General features: G+C 39.2%; 2 protein-coding genes across 2 annotated transcripts in view; one reads left to right on the top strand and one right to left on the bottom strand.

The window, feature by feature from the left end:
* Nucleotides 1-497: 497 nt before the first annotated feature.
* On the bottom strand, nt 498-8886 carry LOC134660769 (dnaJ homolog subfamily C member 22). Its single transcript, XM_063516557.1, has 7 exons — nt 8365-8886; nt 7814-7961; nt 6790-6991; nt 5848-5991; nt 4016-4139; nt 2462-2578; nt 498-629 (listed from the first exon to the last, which is right to left on the bottom strand). The coding sequence occupies exons 1-7, from the start codon at nt 8623-8625 to the stop codon at nt 537-539; spliced, it is 1089 nt and encodes a 362-aa protein (XP_063372627.1). The 5' UTR covers nt 8626-8886; the 3' UTR covers nt 498-536.
* Nucleotides 8887-9212: 326 nt separating this feature from the next.
* The window catches only part of LOC134660938 (JNK-interacting protein 3), a 57350-nt gene continuing 40651 nt past the window's right edge, over nt 9213-25911 (top strand). Inside the window, exons 1-4 of the mRNA XM_063516824.1 lie at nt 9213-9886; nt 19599-19754; nt 24884-25031; nt 25488-25675. Of these exons, the coding sequence (XP_063372894.1) occupies nt 9557-9886; nt 19599-19754; nt 24884-25031; nt 25488-25675 (822 nt within the window). The 5' untranslated portion in view covers nt 9213-9556. The remainder of the gene's footprint in view (nt 9887-19598; nt 19755-24883; nt 25032-25487; nt 25676-25911) is intronic.

Below are 25911 nucleotides of genomic sequence, written 5' to 3'. Positions count from 1 at the left end.
ACCAAATCGGAGTTTAAGGCAAGTGTCCGGTGAACAAGACAATAGTGTCGGGTACAAACAGCAACACTCTTAGCTGTCCATCGGGAGACCTTATTACAAAAGGCATAAGGTCCACCGATGGACAGTTAACAGTGCGGGCGATGATACCCAGAACCCTAAAATGACGAATTTTTCATTTTGACTACAACTTAACCCTACACTTATACGTCATATTTTGAGATTACAATTGGTATGTATTTAAAGTTTTCATTGCAATTAAAACTCCGATGTGATCGATCTTTTAACCCCTGACATGCCAAGCGTGCATAAATTCGTCTGTTCGCTCTTTATATTAAGTCGCTAGCGTCCGTGATCTTGGCGTAAGATTATTGTATCGGCGGGTCCACGCAGAACGAGCCGCCTCGCGAGGAATTTGCCGCGCGGATCCCGGTCTATGGAGACGTGCCTCGCCCGAGGCATTGAGTGCGTTTGATAGCTGCTTGGACCCGCCTTATGACGTATGGCGTTGTAAGGGTTAAAGCACACTAACTACGTCCTTACTCGGAGTTGTCTTTCTTGTTCCTCCTGTGACGACGGTGCTTGCTGTTGGACAAGATCTCGTATGCTTGCTGAATCTCCATGAAGCGTTCCTGCGAAAAAAAGTAATTTTAGGGTACACTAATAGTATATTCTATATGGAACGTCAATATGATTTGATGCCATGAAGTACCTAATATACTTACTTTACTATTTGCTATGAAGTTAGTAAAATTCACATTGTGACGTCGCAACTTCATATGATGAATTCATTTGCAAATTTAACCGTTGAAATTGTTTGACATGTGGCGAAGCCGAACTGAGTAAAATAAAAATATTCACAAATTTGTACTTTCCAAGACATCTATACTGGTTTTCTCAAAAATCCGACATCAAATATAATAAATTACTGCACTGAATGTGTGAGTTGGTTACCAAGCCCATTCAGTCAGAGTAGTTTCCGTATTCCAAAAAGAGATAGTTATATTATATGTCTATCTTTAGTTCGCGTTCAAAACTATGTGTTACAATATATTTGTTGTAAATATACTCTTGTTGAGCTAGTAGATACTATTGGCATGTAGACAGCTCCGTTATTTTTGATGCTAACTGTACAATCTGAACCTGATCTGATCAATCTGAGCTGATGCCCGGCACACGGAAACATAGTCGTCCTAAATCTACTTTGCACCGTTCTGTGAAGTAAGACCTGGGTGTATTGGGGATGGGAGGAGGCTACCCAAGCTGCCCAGGACCGGAGTAAAGCTTTGGATTCCTCCGAAAACGGTGCCGTCATATGACGGCCGTCTTATAGCGCCCGCAAAAGACGGCCGTCTTTACGGTGGCGACATGTGGAAAGTACCACGGCGTCATAACACACCGTCATCCACCAAGGTCAAAGCGGCAAATTTGAAACTGTAGGCGCGAAGGGATAACGTCCCATAGAAAATTTGAATTTCGCGCCTTTTTCTACTGACAAGATTTGCTTGACCATCTATAATTTACTTGGAGGATGAAATATCATCAGAAGAGGAAAATAATCGTAGTACGGAATCATTTATTCAAATCTCGTGTCATTTATTCGAAATGGCGTCACCGCTATCTAATAAAACGTTCACGAAACTATCGACACCGTCATGACGGCCGTCTTCCAAATGACGGCACCGCTTTCTTACGTTACGTTGACAATCAACGCCGTCTAGGAAACCGCGCCATCTTGTTTACATAGACAACGTTCTAGTGACGTCAGTCAACGCTATATAGCGGCCGTAATATGACGGCACCGTTTTCGGAGGAATCCAAAGCTTAAGTGGAAAGAAAGAGAGCCCTACACCCCAGCAGGGGGTAACAAGGATGGAAAGAAGAAGTACAGGGTGGCCAAATAAGAGGTATACACTTTATTTTTGAAATTTTATTCTATAAAACATAAAAAATATTAAGTATTCCTTGTTAAATATAATATGTAGGGTCAGCAATCACACATGGAAAATAATGTCAGACAAATGTCCACCTCTAGCAGCATGGCAGATGCGAACCCTTTTCATCGCGTTTTTCATACATTTCTGGCGTTATCTCAGCGACAGTGTTTCGAATATTTTGTTTTAATTGCTGAAGGTTCGTTGGTCTATTAGCATAGACACGTCCCTTTAGATAGCCCCACAGAAAAAAAGTCAGGAGCTGTTAAATCAGGCGATCTTGGGGGCCAGTCAATGTCACCGTTTCTCGAAATTAATCGACCGGGAAACGTTATTTTTAATGTTTCTATTGTTTTTAATGATTAAAACACGTTGTTCCGTCGTAAAACGCTCCATAATAAATTTGCCGTATCTACACAAACTAATTTTCATGCAATAACTGTCATATTTACCGCCAAAATAAAATGGCGGCAAAAAAAAGTTGTATACCTCTTATTTGGCCACCCTGTACAATCTGAAACGAGCAATACCTGTGCGGCTCGCCTCAGCGCCTGCTCCTTCACTTTGTCAGGATGGTGCTCCCGAGACAGCCGTCTCCAGGTCGACGTGATCTCCTGCTGGCTCGCGTCCGGCCCCAGACCAAGGACCTGCAACCAAGAACCATAGTGAAATAAGGAGACCCAGGACCTGAACACCATTTTTAGGGTTCCGTACCCAAAGGGTAAAAACGGGACCCTATTACTAAGACTCCGCTGTCCGTCCGTCCGTCCGTCTGTCACCAGGCTGTATCTCACGAACCGTGATAGCTAGACAGTTGAAATTTTTACAGATGATGTATTTCTGTTGCCGCTATAACAACAAATACTAAAAACAGAATAAAATAAAGATTTAAGTGGGGCTCCCATACAACAAACGTGATTTTTGACCGAAGTTAAGCAACGTCGGGCGGGGTCAGTACTTGGATGGGTGACCGTTTTTTTGCTTGTTATTTTTTTGCTTTTTTTTTTGTTTATGGTGCGGAACCCTCCGTGCGCGAGTCCGACTCGCACTTGGCCGGTTTTTATTACATGTAATCTTTTTATATAAGTAAGAAATTAGATTTAACTATAATAGTTTGATGAACTTATGCGCTGAATTTGAATGACTAACTGACTGTAGATTGAGGCTTGAAACTTGATGTTTGTATTTAATAATTTAAATTTTGATAATATTTTAGTAAACACGACTATTTGTAACGTATTTTCTTTTGACATGCATGAACTATGTCAATACAAATAATTTTCACATGCCATAAGGCCGAACATATCATGGGTCAATATGTACACTTAATAACATCTACTGTACCATATGTTCTCGTGAATAAACTTTCATTTCATTTCATTTCATTTCACCGTGACATCTGACTTGGTTGCTTGGCTTGGCAACCTCAAGGCTACACTCTGATTCCCCTCTATGTACAGTCAGCAGCAGAAGTTGCTAAGCGGGCCGGGTGTTCAAAATGATCTTGACGCGACTTTATTGTTAGGAGAATAAGAGCGTGTCAAGGTAATTTTGAACACCTCGCCCGCTTAGCAACTTCTGCTCCTGACTGTATATAATTGCCATACGACTAAATAATAAGTATAGACACGCTCGGTGATTATTAAATTGGACATTCCATAGCGTAAGTATGGTAAAACTAATTTAGCAAGGACCCTAAATGGCGTAACAATCCCGTGTGGTGACTGTACATTTGTACAATTGTACATTTTGTACAAACTCTTGTTTACATCGGTGACATACGATGACTTTCAACGTCTGTTGACAAAGTGTACCTTTGCCAGTAAAATAAATTAGTACCAAAGAAAAGCCGCAACGTCGCGACGGCCAAATACAATCTTGTAGGGCAGCCATTCTCAAAGTGGGGCTCCGTAAAACCTATGTGGGGGTTCCGCGAGAATACTTGTAATCAGTAAAAAAATCAAAAACCAGCACTTTTATGTGTCTGGTCCACAGTGAGGAATGAAAATGTTTAATGTTTCGCTTTCGAAAAGTGTTCCGTCACCAAAAAAGTTCGAGAAGCGCTGTTGTAGGGTATGGTTTACCTTGTAGGCGTTCTGTTCGCCATGTGGGTCGGACAGGTCGATGATCTGCTTCCAAACTTCGTACCAGCCGTGGTGCTGCGCGTACTGATAAGTCTCGTGAAGGCACTGCTTCACATCCAGCCACCTGTAATGACAAGAGTGCGTTGGAGTTTCTTTCTCAAGTCTTAATAGATTGATACAGTCAGCAGCAGAAGTTGCTAGAATTCTCTTAACAATAAAGTCGCGTCAAGATCATTTTGAACACCTCGCCCGCTTAGCAACTTCTGCTGATGACTGTATCAATAAAAACTACGCACGGTTCAGACTACCCTGGCTTTATTAATGTTAATTTAAATGTAGCAAACATATGTAATAACATTTATTTGTATGATTGATTGTATTATTGGTAGATTACTTTTAACAAAATACAGATAAATCTAAACGTTTTACCATATGCTAATAAGTACATGAGGTTTATATGATTATTGAATACTTAAATGTGTACAACAAAAGATATTTTGTGTTTTATATAATTGACGCGCTTGGACCATCTGACTAAAAAACTAGAAATTACACAATTACCTAACCTCTACCTTAACTTTTACTGCACCCAATATAACAACCACTATATGGAAGAGAATGCCTTATGGCATTAAGTCCGCCTTTTGTACTATAAGGTTTTTCTTTTGTGCAATAAAGATTATATTGACAATCACTAATCTAGGACTACTTTTTATAGGAACTACTATTTACTAATGCTAATGAAATCATCAAAGAACATGAGCTGGTTTCCTCTTACATTATGTGCAGGAAATAAACTCACACGGCCATCTGATTCGTGTTGTATCAGATTCTTCAATATGGGAAATTAAAGTGACACAGCATGCAGTCACACGACGCGATAACAAACCACGAAGAAAATTCCTGGCATAAGACAAATTTAGTGATATGTGAAGTTTATAATTAACACAATGCATTGGAATGTGTAGGTAAAATATACATAGATTACCTGACCTACTTCTAACCGACCAGTTGAGTAAAAAAAAACAGAACGAGTGTGCAGTTGATTGTTATTTAGCAATTTAAGTGAAAAATATTCGCTATGACGCACGCAACTTACACATACACATTATTTGTTTTGCGTTAATAGCCGCATTCACAGCTGTAATCCAAAACCTCAACAGAAGTTCCAAACATCAATAGATAGAGCTGCGCGGGCTCTTGACCCAGCGTACGTATGATCAATATGATCATTGATTCATTGGTTTAATTTATATCTACAAAAAGAGTACCTACTAACAGCAGTTTAAAACGACAAGGAACTGGGTCACGTAGGTACACATACATTCATACAAGCCCAAGATAGTAATTCTGGAAGTACAGGTAGCTGGCCCACAGGGACAGAAACAGGGTCGCGCACAGGCCCAAGATAGTAACTACTCTAAATCTGGATATAACTGGTAGCAATCGTTTACAAATCTCACCAAGGGCTAGTGAAGAAGTGGTGTATCGCCTCGTATATGGGCACCTCGTCGCCCTCGCTGTCCGTGATCGTGCCGTGGAAGTACAGGTAGCTGGCTCACAGGGACAGGAACAGGGTCGCGCACAGGCCCAATATAGTAACTACTCTAAATCTGGATATAACTGGTAGCAATCGTTTACAAAACTCACCAAGGGCTAGTGAAGAAGTGGTGTATCGCCTCGTATATGGGCACCTCGTCGCCCTCGCTGTCCGTGATCGTGCCGTAAAAGTACAGGTAGCTGGCTCGCAGGGACAGGAACAGGGTCGCGCACAGGCATAGTAACTACTCTAAATATGGATATAACTGGTAGCAATCGTTTACAAATCTCACCAAGGGCTAGTGAAGAAGTGGTGTATCGCCTCGTATATAGGTACCTCGTCGCCCTCGCTGTCCGTGATCGTGCCGTGGAAGTACAGGTAGCTGGCCCACAGGGACAGAAACAGGGTCGCGCACAGGCCCAAGATGACGATTCGTCTGAAAATTCGATTAGACATTATACTAAAAACAAAGTAAATAAATCCGGTCGGAGAGAACATAGCTCATTGTTCTTACCAATTTGTAATATCCAAAAATGTCACATGCCAAGATAATGGTGCAAGAAAGAAATTTTAAACCTTACTTGATGGCATAGAGGTTACTTTAAATGTGTATTGTGTAAGCACATTTGCCATGAGTTGCTTTGTAAATACCTAAATAAAGAAGTCCATTCAATACCTGGTGTAGTTTATAGATTGAAAAGTAAACAATAAGAGACACAATATGCTACTGCTATCCCATGAAGTGATTATAGAAATAGTCTACGCTCGCATCGCGTTAGTGTTTGTATGGTGTTGAATTCATTGGCTTAGCCTTATCTCACTGACATAAAAACATAGCACCTAAGCACACAATATGAAGCTGTTTACTATGCTTTCGCAACATTAGTCTGGCTGTAATATATCTTATTGTACTCAATATTTATTCAGTTACAGGTACAAGTTGTTGTCAATAATTTGTTTTTATTACTGAAATTATATAATATCCATTGGGCTAATGTCTGACATGCCTTAAACCCAGCAATTTGGTGGAAAATGTGTTGAATAATAAAACCCTATATACACTAAATTAATTTTTAACAAGCAGTTACGTCTTACGATACTATTAAGCTTAGAACAAATATAAAATAAAAAAATAACTGCCTTGGGAAAGACTTGAACTCACGGCCTCTGGATAAACTCAAATATTCATATTCATATACCATATACTCGTATATTGAATGTGTAAAATGCTTACTTCACCCAGTGCCTCCTAACCGGTGTCCTGCGCCACTCCTTCGAGAAGGAGTCGAACGCAAGACACGCAGCGAGCACCATGAGCGTGAACCACACCGTCTCATCGTACACGTAGTAACGCAGCGGATACGCCGCGTACGCCGCCAACAGAGGCCACTTGAGCGTGCCACGTTCGCGACCGATGTTACCCACCGTCCACACACCTGTGTAAACATAGTCTTTAAGCAACTTTACAGGAAGAATTACCTAAGTAGACGGAAAGTGCTATACGATTTTAACCTTTCTTAGAAAAACATTATAGTTCTTATTGGTATATGGCATGCTTCGAGGTGTTTACCTTGATATTGGCATTGAATGTAACCTGGTAACAGAATAATTGGTTTAACAAGTTTCATGTGTCATTATAGTTGCAGGGAAGACACTGAGTGTATTTCAGAGCATAGTATTTTTATTACCTTACAAACGATTATTTGGTACACGTCACAAGGTACTCTTGACCTGATCAGCACCAAGCCTTGAATGTGCCTTGATTCAAATACTAGTCTAAACCCAAAAGGCAGAAAAATGTAGCTCTTTACTGGTTACATAAAATTTGTGAAACATTTATTGATGTTACAGACATCATCAATAAACAAGCTAGTTTATTGAGTTAGGCTTCATATCCCTGTGACAAAATAGCACAAACATTATTTACTGAAGTGTTTACATTTAAGGGGGCTTACAAAAGTTAAGTTATCAGGCAGCTTAGAGCAGTAATCTCTTACTTATGACCAGAAATTATGACGTTATTATATTAGTTAAAATAATTAATAAAAGTATTCTCACACCTAACATGTGTTATGTATAGCATACTCTAATTTGTACCTAACTGTCCAATAAGGGGCGTTTATTTATTATTTTTGAGATTTAACATGTACAATGTCATGTAACATGTCTGTCTTCATGTATTATGTTTGTCTCACTCTAAATGTTTTATTGAGGTTGTGCAATAAAGAGGAATTGTATTGTACTATTGGATGACTTACCTATACTAGCTGCAAGAGGAATGAGAATATTGAGGTAACGGAGGTTGATGCCGTAGAACTCATCGGGTGGCACGGCCTGCATCATGATCTGGCCCCAGGAGTAGCCCACCATCAGCATTCCCGTGAAACGATTCATGGAGAACGGTGGCTGAGGAACAATTAGAACATATTTACAAATTGCCTTAACACGTTCACTGCCAGGAACCCATCTGTTGGGCGCTCGTGAACTTTGCTCAGATGCCGACAACCCGCTGGGCGATTGTTTTATACGAAGCTATAGACGACCAGTTTTTGGGGATAGTGCGCCGTTTTTTGTCTGGCAGTCAATGTGTTAACCTATCATATATTTATAAAGTTGTAATTAGTTAAAGTTGTTACGATTTTGGTTCTGAATTAAAAACTGTTAATAAAATTGCACTTGTGATCACAAACATGTGCAAGAAGTTCATAACTTCCTTAACTTAAAAACAATTGGAGAGTTGGACCACAGGCTACCGCAGAAAGTAGGTTACAGCTCAATAATTAACATAACAACAGTGCAATAACCTCACCTTCTTGTTCCTGACCATTCTGCCGACCAGCTCTTCCATGTACTTCGGGTCTTCGTTCGCGTCCCGCACATACCGAGGGATCCTGAAGATCTCACCCAGCCAGCCCACTCCGAAACCTCCCAGCGTAGACCACCACACGAACGCATGTCGATCCCGTCGTAGGTAGAAATGGTGCACCCCGAATATACCACCAAACAGCCAGAGCACGTACGCCACGAGTACACTCTTTTTACTAGGAATACTGTCCCCTTTTACAGCCATTTTTGCGAAAACTGTGTCGAGCAGTATCAATTACAGTTGGGGTAGTGAACCGTGGAAGATCAGCAATTATTTTAAAACTGCAACAATAGTACTAGTCATATGGAATTTTAACGTGTTCTGAATGGTTTTATTCTTAGAATTGAATTTTAAGCAGTTTTAAAAGTTTGACGCGATATAACTTGATGACATGACGTGTGACATTGGTGACATTACAAAAGTTGAGTATTGCCATCCTTTTACACTAGGCTAACCATACTATAGTACAACGCAGGACAGTGAAACAAAATTTCTTTCATTAGTCATTACTTATTGGTTTAGTCTAAAATAAAAAGTGATTTTTATAAAATTACTTTCTTAAGTAGTAATTTAATAGGTCTAGGTACTTTTAAACTTTGTTGTAAACATTCTGTTTCCGTATATTTATTTCCTGTTAAAGATTGCATAAATTGCATTAGCAAGGTTTTAATGTAGATGAAAACACGCACTTACGAATAAAAACAAATATTATTTATAAAATTGTTTAATTCAGATGCTAACAATATGCTAACTTTTTTACCAACGCTTTTCCTAAATATAAAGACATAAATTTCTAAATGCAGATCACACCCGGAAGTTAACAACCACAACGTCAATCGTTAAAGAAACTTTTTTTTTCATGTAGCGAAAATACGTCAGTCAAACAAATGGTGTGAACGTGAAATCTATCCTTCCCATCTTTTCTGCTACATATTTACACAGTACCATACGGCCGCATCCCGTGTGACCACAGAAATGCCTTATACAATAATTTACTGAAGTCTCCATCGATCGCGTCATCGGGACGTCTTGTACACAAATCAACTTGTCTAACATGTTTTCGCGTAAAATTCATTGAACGTCCTTGTGAGGGCTAAACGTAATTTGTCTCGGAGTGACCTGGAGCGTCGTCATCATGAATTTCGAGGACAGCGCGAGTAGTGGCTATGTCACGGCGGAGACGATATACGGGACACACGAGGATTCGCACGTCGTGATGTCGGAGAAGGTCCAGACCCTGGCCGGGAGCATATACCAGGAGTTCGAGCGCATGATAGCGAGATACGATGAGGATGTGGTGAAAACGCTGATGCCGTTGCTGGTGAACGTGCTGGAGTGCCTGGACTCGGCGTACCAGACAAATCAGGAGCACGAGGTGGAGCTGGAGCTGCTGCGGGAAGACAACGAGCAGCTGGTGACGCAGTACGAGCGCGAGAAGGCGGCCAGGAAGCACTCAGAGCAGAAGGTAAGCTACAATTATTATTATTTTTTATTAAAGCTTTATTTATTCCATAAATTTTTAACAGTTTTATGTATTATATTATTTGACATGAATGATAGTTTTATATGGACCCCGTTTGGGTAAAAGCCTCCTCCAACCCATGCCATTTTACTCGGTCTTTGGCTGACTCCATCCAGCTTGCACCTGCGACCTTATGAATGTCTTCTGCCCAGCGCCTTCGTGGCTTGCCTGGTTTCCTTTTTCCTTGTGCTATAGGCCCCGGCCATGTTGTTGTTTTAAGTGTCCATCTTTTATCATTAAATCTAGCAATGTGGCCTGCCCATTTCCATTTTAGTCTCAGTGCATGTTGAAGGGAATCTGTGAGTTTTGTTCTCTTTCTTATATCTTCGTTTCTTACTTTGTGTATTTTCCTTAAATGTAGTAGACTTCTTTCCATTGAGCGCTGACACACTGCAATTTTATGTTTTATTTTGTTGGTGAAAGTCCATGTTTGGCTTCCATAAGTTAGGCTGGGCAAAATGCATGTATCCATTATAGTTTTCTTTAGTTTTAGGTGGTAATCCCCTTTCAATATTTCTTTTTGTGCCCAGAACTTTTTCCAACTGCAGTTGACCCTTCTGTCTATTTCCTCCTCGTTACTGTCTGCGTTAAAGGATACTCGTTTTCCCAGGTATATATACTCATTGACATATTCTATGAGATTTTCTGATACCTGTATCTGCTTTCTTTTACTATAATTTGTCATTACTTTGGTTTTTTTGGCGTTCATTTGTAATCCTACTAATTTGCTTTGAGTGTCTAAGGTCTGTAGCATTTGTTCTAGCTCAGTAGCTGATTCGGCGAAGATAACAATGTCATCTGCAAATCTGAGGTGACTTAGGTGACAGTCTTGAATTCTAAGTCCCTTGTTAGTCCAGTTGATTTTCTCAAATACTCCTTGCAGTACAGCTATGAACAGTTTTGGTGACAGAGGATCACCTTGTCTGACGCCCCGTCCAATGGTTATCTCATTTCCTTTGCTTTCTAGTTTTACTCGGCTTGTACTTTGTGAGTAGATGTTCTTAATAATGTTTATATAAACCTCGTTTATTCTGTTTGATAGAAGTGCTTTCCAAATTGAGCTGTGAGTTATACTATCAAATGCCTTTGTGTAGTCCACAAAACCAATATATAGCGGGTGGTTAAACTCTTTACATTTTTCAAGTATCTGTTCCAGTGAGTGGATGTGGTCTATAGTGGAAAAACCGGAGCGGAAGCCTGCTTGTTCGATTGGTTGGTTGTTGTCAATCTTTGGTGTTAATCGGCTTAGTATTACCGAAGTAAACAGTTTGTAGACGCTGGACAGTAGACTTATGGGCCTGTAGTTCCCGATGTCTGCAGGGTCGCCTTTTTTGTAAATAAGTATGATTTCCGAGTAGCACCACTGTTTTGGGGCTATTCCAGTTTCAAGGACCATGTTAAACAGTTTTGCTAAGTAAGGAATGAGAGTCGGGGCTCCTATTTTTATGACTTCATTACTTATGTTGTCCGGACCCGGACATTTCTCAGGTTTTAAGTTCTTTATATGTCTGAGGATTTCCTTCTCCGTTATTGGCTCAATTGGATCCAGGTTGAGGTCTTTTGTGGATTCATTCTCATCATTATTATCAGGTTTTTTGTAAAGTTCTTCATAAAAGGATGTGGCATGATCTATAATCTCTTTTCTCGTCTTGGTTTCATTTTGGCCATTTTTTAGTTTATCAATCCAGTCTTTGTGTGTACTTAGTTCTTTATATGCTCTTTTACAGCTTCTGAATTTGTTTAAGTTTTTCTCTATGACAGTTTTTCTATGATTGTTATAGTCCTGTTTAATTGCCTTGTTAGTTGTTTTGAATAGGTGTTTTAGTTCCTCTTTTGTTTCGCTTGTTTTGGCTTTGGTTGCTATTAGTTCTGTTCTTCTGTCTATTAAGTCTATAGTCGATTCCTGTAAAATTCCTCTTGTCTTTTTGCTTTCCTGATTCGAATTTGCAATATTAAGACTCCTTACCATAGCATATTCCAATTTATTATAGAAAGTTTGGCTGTTATTGTCACATTTTGTAAGGTCTAAATCTTTAGTTAAAATTTCTCTTAATTTTTCTATGTATGTAGATTTTTGTTTGTCTGTTTCAGGTGCTTTGGGTACAGAAGTAAAGTTTTTTCTATTTAGTTTAGGACAATTCATTGTGAAGGTACATCTCACTAATCTGTGGTCGGATGGAAATGAGAACTTGTTTAGTACTTCTACATTTTTTATATTTTTGGGTTTGTTGCACATTATAAAATCTATTTCGTTTTTAATTTTTTGATTAGGAGATATCCACGTCCACTTGCAGTTAGGTTTCTTTTTGAAGTGAGTGTTCATTAGGGACAGTTTTTGTTCACAAGCATATTGGACGAGTCTTTCACCTCTTTTATTTCTTGTTCCGTATCCATATCTTCCCATTACTAGGTTTTCATGTTTTTTGGGTTGGCCTATCTTCGCATTGAAGTCTCCCATGACTATTACTATTTTGTCTTGATTTTCATGAGCTTTTCTTAGGTCACTATAGAATTTATTTACCTCATCTTCGTTTGCTGATTCAGTGGGACCTATGCAGTCTGTATTATTGTTATAGGGACCTCTCCAAATTTGAGTTTTAAAACCGCAACTCGTTCTGATATTCCACTATAACTAACAATATTTTGTAAGAAGGTCTTTTTGATAAGGAAACCCACTCCATGGAGCCCTTTTGTTTCTCCTTAGTAGCAAAGTATGTATTCTTGGTGCTCTTCGATTTGGCAACCTAGTTTCCGTACTTCACTGAGACCCAATATGTCAAATTTAATTTTGTTAAGGGCATAGGTTAATTGTAGTAGCCGTTCTGGCGAAGATAATGATCTTACATTATAAGTACAGATTTTCAGTTCATTAGATTTAAAGTCGACTGTTTTGTTGTTTGTTTTGTTCTGTGATGGTTGTTTACTATTTGAAATGTGTACCTGGGGTGTTGTTAAGTCTGTTTCCTTGGTTGGAGGGTGTTGGTCTACAATAGCTCCGCATAAAACCTTGGATGCATGCATGCATTCCTTTGTTACACACAAGGTTAGCTATCAAAATAAAATTGTTGTTAGTGCGCTACGCATCTTTTAGTTTATCTGTTGTTTATGTTTCGTGTCGGTTCAAAATTGTGCTTGGAATGATATGTGCAATCCATTGTGTTATCTGAGCAGAAAGGTAAACACGCTGTCAAGCATATAAACTAAAATGAAGTATCATAAATTTATAATATTTGTGATTATAATTGCCTTTGTACTTTTGCTGCGCACATTTAATTATTTATGCATTTGGCATATGACCTAGTTATGATTTATGTTTTTGTTTACACTGTGTGAACATTGCCTATGACATAATTGAGATCTAATTGGTACATGATATACACATCCTACAATTTGGTGAATTATGTAGTTAACTCTAGCAGGCAATTTTTTTCTTGCTTAATAATTTTTTCACGCTCGCCGGTATATTGAAGTCTAGTTTTTCAAGGCATTAAATAAAATCAAAATATTGTGCATGTGCATATAATATGTGCTAAAAAATTGTGGTAGTGATAATTTCAAATGTGAAACAGTTTAAAACAGGTATTTTATTACCAATATATATGAAGTGAAGCCATGTAAGTAATAAGTAATTTAACTATTTTCCTCATAAGGCCCACCAACAAAATGTTAGTTAGACATTGCTAATGCCCATTACTGCTGACTCATACCAATCAGTAAGGGCCGGTTGCACCAACCCCAATTGATTGACTGATCAACTTCATTCAGCAGAGAACTAAGAAACTTCCTATAAAATAAAAGGGTATAGCCGGGTAAGCAAGGCCAAACTGCCCTTAGCAGAAAAAACAATTTCCTTTTACTGGATTATTAACCTATATATAAATAGTGCTTTCACCAAATATTAAGCCTCAAATGCTTCAGATTTAAAAAAAAAATGCAAAAAAAGAAAAATCATTTTTATTTTATTACAGCCAAAGTACTAATCCGATTTCTTTGTAATTTGGGTATGTTGTATATACAATTAAGGTCGCTTTCTGAAAAAAAATATATTGAATTATCTCTTAAAATAATAGTAAAAAATTGAGATGAAAATTCTCAATAAAATAAAAAAAATACGTGCGAGATAGCGACAGTTATCAAATTTACATATTTTATGTAGAATTTAATAATGTTTAACATATATTTTTTTCAACAATTAAAATCGGGATTAACAGTGTGAAAAACTCGAATTTGTAACATCCCATAATACTCTCTCTTCATACAAGCAAAGCTAAGTAGTCATAAACGAATGAAGTATGTTGTGAACGCAGTTTTTACGAATTTGAATTTAGAATGTGACGTATTTTATTCATCAAAGGAACAGACATTTTTCAATCGTTAACGCTGTGTATAAAATTCGTGCCTATTTTCCTGTTCCCGCGCTTTTTAGGGTTCCGTACTCAAAGGGTAAAAACGAGACCCTATTACTAAGACTCCGCTGTCCGTCCGTCCGTCCGTCCGTCCGTCTGTCCGACCGTCCGTCCGTCCGTCCGTCCGTCCGTCACCAGGCTGTATCTCACGAACCGTGATAGCTAGACAGTTGAAATTTTCACAGATGATGTATTTCTTTTGCCGCTATAACAACAAATACTAAAAACAGGATAAAATAAAGATTTAAGTGGGGCTCCCATACAACAAACGTGATTTTTGACCGAAGTTAAGCAACGTCGGGCGGGGTCAGTACTTGGATGGGTGACCGTTTTTTTGCTTGTTTTGCTCTATTTTTTGTTGATGGTGCGGAACCCTCCGTGCGCGAGTCCGACTCGCACTTGTTTTTTAAATCTCTGAATGCCGTTCGCCCTAGCCGCATACAGCCACGGAGTTTAAGGTCCGCGCTCAGCAAAATAAGTCGCGTTCTAAATTCAAATTGCGTTGGGAATATATCTTTCTAGTATAACGTACAAGTTATTTTGTATGAAGAGAAGGTATTATGGGACGTTACAAATTCGAGTTTTTAACACTGTTAATCCCGATTTTAATTTTCGAAAAAAATATATGTTAAACATTATTAAATTCTACATGAAATATGTAAATTTGATAACTGTCGCTATCTCGCATGTATTTTTTTTTATTTTTCTGAAAATTTTCATCTCAATTTTTTACTATTATTTTAAGAGATAATTCAATATTATTTTTTTCAGAAAGCGACCTTAATTGTATATACAACATACCCAAATTACAAAGAAATCGCATTAGTACTTTGGCTGTAATAAAATAAAAATGATTTTTCTTTTTTTGAATTTTTTTTTTAAATCTGAAGCATTTGAGGTTTAATATTTGGTGAAAGCACTACTTATATATAGGTTAATAATCCAGTAAAAGGAAATTGTTTTTTTCGCTAAGGGCAGTTTGGCCATGCTTACCCGGCTATACCCTTTAGCCGAAGTTTTAACAGTGTTAGATGGTTCGGTGCAACCATAGAAAAAAAAATTATTATTATTATTCTATAAGCAGGCAGGCAGTTGTGACAACTGATATTGCCTGTATCCAGTAATCATTGACAGTTGTCATTGACAAGTTGATGTATAGGTGTGCTTGTCTAGTTGATTTTTAAATTGGTTCACATTTTGTGCTGAGACCACATCTTCAGGAAGTTTGTTCCAAGCCCTCACTACTCGGTTGCTCAAAAAGTGTTTGTATGGGTTACTGTGGGACTTATGCCTTTCTAACTTTAAGTGATGACCTCTCAGACGGGTGTTGTTGTTGCGCTTGAACATTTCATGAAAATCCTTGAGGTCATAGTGCCCAGAGAGTATTTTATACGTCTCTATTAGGTCTCCACGTTCTCTGCGGTGCTTAAGAGTAGTGAGCTTCAGTTCCTTCAGTCTCTCCTCATATGGTATATAAAATACCTAGATTGCTCACTCCATACATCAGGTTTAGTACCAAAAAGACAACTAGCATCTAACATCGAGTAGCGGAACTATCAGTACTGCTACTTGACAATAGATGTAGCAGTACTGATAGTTCCGCTACTCGATGCTAGATGTAGACACTGAAATGAATAGTCTAACTGATGTATGGAGTGAGCACTCTTGTCTTACTATATTTCTCTATGGTGCAACCAACCCGAAGTGATGTAGTCAGTTGCGTATTAGCATGAATGTAGAAGTCACATCTGTGAGGCCCATATACGCTAATAAAAAAAGGCCCATGGGGATTTTTAGGTGCAAGGCTGTGGGCGAGGGGCCGCTACGCCACTGGATGTAATACAACATACTGAACAAAATTCCATTTTCCTTGTCATAATGCAACTACAAGATCCTTGTGCATTTAACGATCACTCTGTTTTTGAAAACAAAGGTTGATTTAAAAGTTCATCATTTACCCCCCTGACATAAACATTTTTGCCCCAATCATCCGATGCTTGTCACTTGGTAATATTTGATTTGAGCTTAATTTCAAATGTGATTGTCTAAAAAACTATAACATAATAACACAAAGACATTTGCAACTAAAAACATCAAACTAGAACCTCGTGCATTTACAAACTTGAGAGAATGTGAACTGTGACAGTTGTTGAACATACATACATAATGATACTGCATACTTGAACATGAACAACTGACCTACAGTTGTAGTAAGGTAAGGTGGGGTAAGACTATCACCAGGACAAGACAAACAATTGTATGGAAACCTCATATTGTTTGTATTGCCCCAAGCAAAATAAAATAAGTTTGTCTTACCGCACCTTACCTTATAGACTTCTAATTGGATAATCGATAACCCCTTCAGTTGCGAATGATATCTATGGAATGACAATGCATATTTTCCTCATGTTACAATACAAGGTCTTTTTGCAAGGATTAATCTTATATATTTATTGATGAAGTTTGCTATATGGGGTTTTCGGGGCCGAAAAATCAATCTAGGTTGGTCATATCTCTGGGAAAACGCGCATTTTTGTGTTTTTATATGTTTTCCGAGCAAAGCTCTGTCTCCCAGATATTTGATTTTATATGTTGCATAAAGTGTAACTCTTGCCCTCGAGATTGTCATCTGACATAAATGGCGTTGTATTGTATGGAGACTGAATTGTCAAACATCAAGTTCAGACTACCAGTGTGACCGCATAATGTGGAATGTGGAATATCCCCATCTACATTAGCTGTCTAAGCACCACTTGCACTTTTACCATTCCACTAACCCAGGGTTAACCGGTTAACCCTGGAGTTACCATGGTCACCAGCACAATTTGACACTGGGTTAACGGTTTAACGAGTTAACCCCGGGTTAGTTGGGCGGAGCAAGTGGCCCTAATGCATTACACATCTTCTAATACAATCCATGAATCTTTGGTTGTTGGGTCCAATTTGAATATAATAAAAATTTTGATTACCACTTTCGCGGTAAAAAAAGCATACCTGCCTGATAGTTTTTACATACTTAGGTACAGTCGAAAGTTTTAATTTATGACTCCATTTTGTACCTTGTCACAGTAACAATGGTATGAGGTCTCTAGAGACTTTCATATTGATTGTCACTGTGACAAGGTACGAAATGGGTTATAAATAAAAAAAAACCGGCCAAGTGCGAGTCGTACTCGCGCACGGAGGGTTCCGCACCATCAAGAAAATAGAGCAAAACAAGCAAACAAGTACTGACCCCGCCCGACGTTGCTTAACTTCGGTCAAAAATCACGTTTGTTGTATGGGAGCCCCACTTAAATCTTTCATTTTATTCTGTTTTTAGTATTTGTTGTTATAGCGGCAACAGAAATACATCATCTGTGAAAATTTCAACTGTCTAGCTATCACGGTTCGTGAGATACAGCCTGGTGACAGACGGACGGACGGACGGACAGCGGAGTCTTAGTAATAGGGTCCCTTTGGGTACGGAACCCTAATTAATACTTTCGACCGTACCTGACGAGAGCCCCGCTCAAGCTTAGTGCTTAATTAACATAAATCGAGTTTTAAAAGGTTGCACCCAAATTTTAATTTTACTTAACCCACTCGACTTGTGAAACTAACTGGTCTTAAATATCCCTTTAAAGTTTTTCCACAAAAGTCAAAAGCCTTAATTTAACATGTTACACAACTTTACGTTTTGCATTTCAAACGCACATTCTACTTGTGCAATAGTACTTATGTAATATTGATCCCCAGTAGTCCAATTAGATTAGAGCATCAGACGCACATCAAAACAGCGTGAGGCGGCTTTGATTTTAGACCTTATTAAGATAGTAACACGATTGAAATTAGCACTGCCGCGGTCATTGACTAGAACCTTTTTATTTTAAAAATCATATACTCAGTGTTGTGCATCCTCGAATACTTACGATGTAAAGTGAAGAGATTCATATAAAATAGTCGTGTTACTTCAAGCAAATTTTATTTTATGCTCTGTTTTATTTATATGCACTGCTTAATAATGTTTTATTTTATAAATAACGGACTTCATAATTACAACCATGTATTTAGTTTTACTTGCTCTATACCTCTGGCGTCGAATGATTGTCTCTCATTTGGGAATAATTTAACCATAGGTTTTTTTTTCTTCAGTATACGATCAAAACTAACTAGCGACAAAGCGCTGGTGGCCTAGCGGTAAGAGCGTGCGACTTTCAATCCGGAGGTCGCGGATTCGAACCCCGGCTCGTACCAATGAGTTTTTCGGAACTTATGTACGAAAATTACGAAATATCATTTAATTTTTACTAGTCGCTTTTCGGTCAAGGATACCGGACTAAAAGTAATAGGTGAAAACCGTATGAGAACCCGATCCGTCGTTTTTGAGTTTATCGGGAACATACATACACACCGACTGACGCGGCGGGGGACGTTTTATAAAGTGTAGTGATTTGCAATTTTGCATCGGCATGCCCTAGAGACATTATTCAACGCCCTGCTTGTGGTATTTACATCTATTAGTAATTCTAGTTGCATTCAACAAGGTCAATTCGAGATTCGAGCTTGCGAAAGTACACAGATATCTTCGGTATTAATGTATATTCAATGCCAACACGGGTAACTGATTAAGGTGATTAATGTATGGACTACTTATCGCATCAAGATGTATCTACCTTAGATATGTTTTTAAAAATGAACTTAATGTTTTGTGCATTAAAGCTGCTTTCATAATATTCTTACTACGAAGACTAAGGAGGTTATTAGATAATATACGTAATTCTACTTTACTAATAAAGTAGACGAACTTCTTAACGCCTATATTGCTCTCTGGTCGACGACTGCTCAATTTCAGAATAAGTGGAAGACAGAGAATCTATTGCCCAGCAGTGGGACACCATATATAAATAATAAATAATAACAAAAATAATGCACTAGTCAAAACTTTTGTGCATTCCCTGATCTCAATATGTACCTATAAGGCGCTATTTCCATATTGCTTCAATTTGAAACCTTATTGACAACCGACGATGTGGTTGAAAATGTCACATATTTTTAAACGAAAGATAGAAATGGTGACGGATATGTTATTTATTTCTAAGATTTGTTATTTCTTAAAGAGATATTTACAGTTCAGAAGATATACACACGTTTCACACCGACTAGATCGGTCTAGAGAAGCTGCCTTGTTGTGTATGTATTGTTATGAATAATATCCCTTTTCCTTCAAATGTTTATTTTACTTTGGACTAATTTTTAATATTTTTCAGTTGCTAGAAGCCGAAGACCACTACGAGGGCGAACGAAAAGAGCTAACCGGACGATTAGAGGCGTTGGACAGCATCGTTCGCATGCTGGAGCTCAAGCACAAGAACTCACTCGACCACGCCAGCAGGCTGGAGGAACGGGAGAATGACCTCAAGAAGGTAGGTCCATTGTGTAGTATACTTTGTCTGTACATCACTGTATCAGCACTACGTCATCAGAATGGTGGAGAGTTGACCGGACGACTAGAGGCGTTGGACAGCATCGTTCGCATGCTGGAGCTCAAGCACAAGAACTCACTCGACCACGCCAGCAGGCTGGAGGAACGGGAGAATGACCTCAAGAAGGTAGGTCCATTGTGTAGTATACTTTGTCTGTACATCACTGTATCAGCACTACGTCATCAGAATGGTGGAGAGTTGACCGGACGACTAGAGGCGTTGGACAGCATCGTTCGCATGCTGGAGCTCAAGCACAAGAACTCACTCGACCACGCCAGCAGGCTGGAGGAACGGGAGAATGACCTCAAGAAGGTAGGTCCATTGTGTAGTATACTTCGTCTGTACATCACTGTATCAGCACTACGTCATCAGAATGGTGGAGAGTTGACCGGACGACTAGAGGCGTTGGAAGCATTGTGCGCATGCTGGAGCTCAAGCACAAGAACTCACTCGACCACGCCAGCAGGCTGGACGAACGGGAGAATGACCTCAAGAAGGTAGGTTCATGGTGTAGTATACTTCGTCTGTACATCACTGTATCAGCACTACGTCATCAGAATGGTGGAGAGTTGACCGGACGACTAGAGGCGTTGGACAGCATCGTTCGCATGCTGGAGCTCAAGCACAAGAACTCACTCGACCACGCCAGCAGGCTGGAGGAACGGGAGAATGACCTCAAGAAGGTAGGTCCATTGTGTAGTATACTTCGTCTGTACATCACTGTATCAGCACTACTTCATCAGGGAGTGGCGCGACTAAAAATTGCGACGAACGCAAAGCAAGGAAGATCTGTAAGCAAAAATTGTAAGAGTTTTCAGACACAAAATTGATATATTTCGATTTTCACTGCGATATTATTCTAGGCTTATCTCATTGTTTTGTCTTATTCCTTACTTCTATTACAAAACCAGTTAGGGTTCGAATACGTACTGTTATTAGACGCAGCGTCGGGGGGTGGCTCACGACGGATTAGTAGTCCATCGAACCGGATTATAGCTCGATTGTAGCTGAATTGCGTAGACAGTGACGTACCGAAAACCCGCATCTTTGAGGACTGACTGGACATTTTATAAAATTTAACATAATAAATCATGGTCACCATATGGCTTTTTCACATATTTTGTTCTATAAATCACGTAAGTTGCGTTGTATAGGGTGACCAAACTGTACGTAATTGTATGTACGTTTGAAATTTTAAAAATAAACTCAAAATACATTGAGCGAGAAATATCTAAGTTTTGTATATGTATTATAACATAACATCACACTTGTGTCATATTACTGGCAGGTCTATACGCTATGTAATTTAATTGTCATGAACACACCGTGGCCGATAGAAAGTGTCAGACGTCAATGGGATTGGAGGGAAAGTATGTACAGACATGTATTTGCACTTTTCTGTGACCGCACTTGTATGTTGGCACATAGTATAGTACTAACAGGAAGTACTAAATACGGAAAGTCCACTGTCAAGTAACGTGATTGTAGAGTACTGACGGTCTAGCATGAGTTGCGTTCTCGCGAGCGACTCCATACTTGAAGTCGCGCAAGATGTATGGAGTCACAATTCGCGCGAGAACACAACTCATGCTAGACCGCCTGATGTGACGTCGGAAGCTTTACAAAATTGCCAAGTGTCACATGGTAAAATTTCGGAAACTTTTCTTTTTTATAAGAATAGGAATTTTACATTTCCAAAATGAAAGACTCCTTTGTTTCCTATAAAGAATTCCGAGCAATTTTCGAACTTTTGAAAGTTTTCCATATCTGTATTTTAGAGTAAACTTAATAATAATCACTAGACATTCTCCTACTCCTACATATAAAAACATAAAAAAAGCCTTTTTATTCTGGCAAATACTTAATTAACAAACAAATTAGCTTAAAAAACAATAGGTAAACATAAATTTACTTTAGGTTTAGTATTGCAAGTGATTATAATAATATTTAAATGACAAATAATGTTTTCTAATATTATGCAATTAGTAATAAATATAATTTGATTTTTCCTTATTATTTTTATTATTATTTTATTGAAGCAAGAACCCCTCCTGTGAGGGTGAAGGCCTCCTCCAGTGATGACCAGTGTTCTCTATCATTGGCAACATCCATCCGTTTCATTTCTTGAATTAGATGAGTTAATTTTTTGTTTAGGTATGTCAGTAGTATAGGTATAGGTATGTCAGTGCGCGATTTCGAGGAGCAACGTAAAGTTGACCTCGAAGCTAAGCGCGACGAGCTGAAAACGCGCCAGCCTGCTCCCATTCACTACCACTACGTGGCTGGTGTCCTCACGTGCCCTCAATGTGCGCGGGGGTTCACCTCGAAGATCGGCTACGTCAGCCATCTTCGGGCGCACGAGCGCCGAGCAAACTAGGAGTCGTAGTGGTCGCCATGGCCGAAATCGGCCGGAAGGGATCATCATCAAGGATCATCATCTGATTGCATGCGTTTTCTGGAGGGTTTTATAAATAAATAAATAAATAAATATTGGGGGACATCTTACACAGATCAACCTAGCCCCAAACTAAGCAAAGCTTGTACTATGGGTGCTAGGCGACGATATACATACTTATATAGATAAATACATACTTATATACATAGAAAACATCCATGACTCCGGAACAAATATTAGTGTTTATCACACAAATAAATGCCCTTACCGGGATTCGAACCCAGGACCATCGGCTTAGCAGGCAGGGTCACTACCGACTAGGCCAGACCGGTCGTCGTTTTGGTCATAATCTCCGTCGGTGACCAGCCGGAGTGGGAGATAGTTAGATGCTAAATTTATGGTTTTCTTTTTACGTATTTGCTGTATATTGTTTCGTTTGTGTTTTCCAATTTCTTCATTATTAGACGTAGTAGTAATTCTGGTTGGAGGGTTTGGAGGGGCCGGCAGTAATTGCTATTGTGTAATCTTCTTTGATATAATAGGGTGTTGCTTCAAGTTTCTTCTTATTTTTCTGGATTTTTAGTTTAAGCCCCATCGTGGTAAACGTAATAACTATTGGCCTGACTTTATCTCCCTTTTTTCCTAGTCTTCGTACAGAATCCAAGCTGTTGCTATCGCAGTTGATGTTAAGAATATTATTAATTATGTCTAGGACTTTATTTTCTAGATCCCAATAGCTTTTTTCGCTCTCTTCCACTCCGAAGAAAAGTATTTTTTTCTTTCTTGAAGCTGTCTCCAAATAATTTTTTTTTGTTGCGATTCAACTTTCTGTTGTAAAAGGTCGGTTTTGGTTTCCAAATAGGTAAATTTCTCGTTTATGTTGCTGTTAATGCTAGTTTTAATATCTTCCTGCATGCTCTGCACGTCCACCTTTTGCTGTCGTAATTCATCTTGCATTGACTTAAGTAAGTTTTTTATTTCTTCAATTTTATTTATTGGCAAGGTGCGAAGTCGGTGGAGGGGGAAGTGGCGCTGATCGTCACAAACACAGGCAATCTTATGGAATGGCCGCCATTAGTACTAGCGGCAGCCGCTTGAACTAATTTTACTCCATAAGATTTAACGTAGAAAGTCTGCCAAAATGAGGGCAGCACCAGTCGTGCACCTAGCGAATAGCTGATCACAAATTAGTCTAAGTAAAATAGTTTTAACTTCGTGCCCTCTTGTGGCGATTAGCGGGAACACTTCATTTACTATTTAGATTTCGAAGTGGTAAGTGAATACGTAGATCTCTTCCTGTTTTAGTTCAACCGTTCGCCGCTAGATGTCACTATTATTAACTGTTCGATCGGGTAGGTGGATTATTAATTTATTATTGATAAATTTGTCGACCTCCAAATGTTTTTATGTGTATTTCTTGATTTTATTTTCACACACGTATCCACACAGTTTGAAGTTCTTTTTTGGATTTCTTCAGTTTTGGTTCACAAAAAAGTCATTTGTTCGTTATAAGACAGCAATTGGTTTTTATCAAATTTGTCGCCAGTCTTTCACTTGTATTTGAAAACTACACATTGTTTAGGTAAGTTCCGTCACTGTACATTTTTATATATAGTATTTAGCCACTTTTCACAACTTTAAGCATTTATTTTTCAAGTTTAATCGCAGTGCCGATGTAAACAGAGGCACAGTGCATGTAAACATATAAAAGATATAAAACTAGTTATATTTAATTACGAACCGTATTCAATTTAAATAGGTACCCCAGTGCTGGACACTCTTCCAATAGTTGTCACATTCAATCATAATTCCAAGCAACAGACAGAGGTACTGTTTAACGGCCTGTCGACTATTCGAAGTAGGCTGTCAAAGATTAGCATGTTTAAGTAACTAAAACATGTTGCTTAGTCTTTTTCGATACAGTCGAGTTCTTAAATGTGTATAATTTTTTTCACCTTAATTACAATGGATAAAGTGAAGTAATGTATACATATTTGTGAACTCGACTAAACAACTCTTATTCCCTCTAAGGGGTTAAATACAAATAATCACAAACGGTCAATATGTCGGGTCACATACAATCTTACGAGTATGTAATCCTCCAAGGAGGTGACCTGAAAGTCCTGAAACTGCCACAGTAATAAATATAAAAGTGTAGCCTGCGCTCAGCAAGCAATACAGGGTTGGTCGAGAAAATATATCGGCCCAGCAAGATATACGACACACGGAGTGATGTTAAATATTTTATCACTTGACACGTAAACAAAAGGAAATGCGAGTGAGGACTATTTTATTTCATGATGTCATTTTTAGTTTTATGATGGAACTCCAGTAGGGATATGATGGTCGTTCTTGTCTACGTGACAGCGTGATAAAACGGTGTCCCTCACTTTCAATCCCGCGGTGTTAAAAAGCGACAGTTATTTTATCACGTGGATAAAACCATCCATAATACGCCGGCTGGTCGGCCTTACTCTGGACGAAACTTTATTTTGAAGTTATTTAAATTAATTTTAAAGAATTGCATTAATAACAAATTGAAGAATAATGATTGCGTCGTATTTCGGTATTGATGATATATGCTAGTTATGCTACCCATATCCTGTTACAAACCGCTGAGTTTTTTTTTTGTTTTCTGCATACAATGTTATTATACCAAAGTTATTGTTTCTAGGAATACGCGAAACTGCACGAACGCTACACCGAGCTGTTCAAGACGCATATGGACTACATGGAGCGGACCAAGTTGCTGCTTAGCACCGCCAGCGAGCGCAGCGAAGTCCGCGGCCGGCTCGGCCTCAACCCCGTCGGCAGGTCCAGTGGTGAGACCTGTGCCTTCCCTTCCCTTATCCTCCCGAGACCCAGAAGCATTTGTTTTGTTTTTGAATGAACCCTTAGTTACTCAATGAAAGTTCAAGATATTTTAAGGAATCCGTACAAAAATTTGTACGCAGGGTCTTAGGAGGTTATAATCCTACATGTAGGATTATATTATAAGCTATCTCGAGGGTTAAGCTCTAAGATATCCCTGACAAGTGACAGCACAGCGCGATACAAGCTACTGGTATTTATCGACCCAGACATCCTCTGAAGTTGAGCACATCGCTCGATGCGTATTTATAATTGAACCGTATCTACATAGATACGGTTACACATTAACATTAATGTGCAAGGTATTTGACGCCTGGCGTGTTCCTAAACAATAAAACAAGTGTATTGAACCGAAACGTAATTACTGTATTGAATTGGTGACATTATTGCTGAATATTTTGTTCCAGGTCCCATATCGTTCGGTTTCGCATCGCTAGAAGGCTCCGTGCACATAGTGGAGCAAACCGAGAGCATCCCGGGCAGTCCCGTCAGCCTGTCGTCGTCACCACCATCGCCGACCATCGGCTCCGAGCTGGCCGCCGTGCGGACCGTAGAGAGGGCCCATCAGACCGACCCCGTCACGCAACAGAGCCAGGTACAAGTCCCGGCAGCCTGGCACCACCGTCGGCTCCGAGCTGGCCACCATGCGGACCGTGGAGAGGGCCCACCAGACCGACTCCGTCACGCAACAGAGCCAGGTACAAGTCCCGGCAGCCTGGCACCACCGTCGGCTCCGAGGTGGAAGCCGTGCGGACCGTGGAGAGGGCCCCCCTAGAGATGGGCACTTCACGACAAGTCTCGGAAACAAGAGAATGTCGCGAGCAGCTTCTC

This window comes from Cydia amplana, chromosome Z, assembly GCF_948474715.1.
Source record: "Cydia amplana chromosome Z, ilCydAmpl1.1, whole genome shotgun sequence".
NCBI classification, from domain to species: domain Eukaryota; kingdom Metazoa; phylum Arthropoda; class Insecta; order Lepidoptera; family Tortricidae; genus Cydia; species Cydia amplana.
The sequence above is the reverse complement of the archived record's forward strand: the minus strand, read 5'-3'. Positions and strand labels throughout refer to the sequence as shown.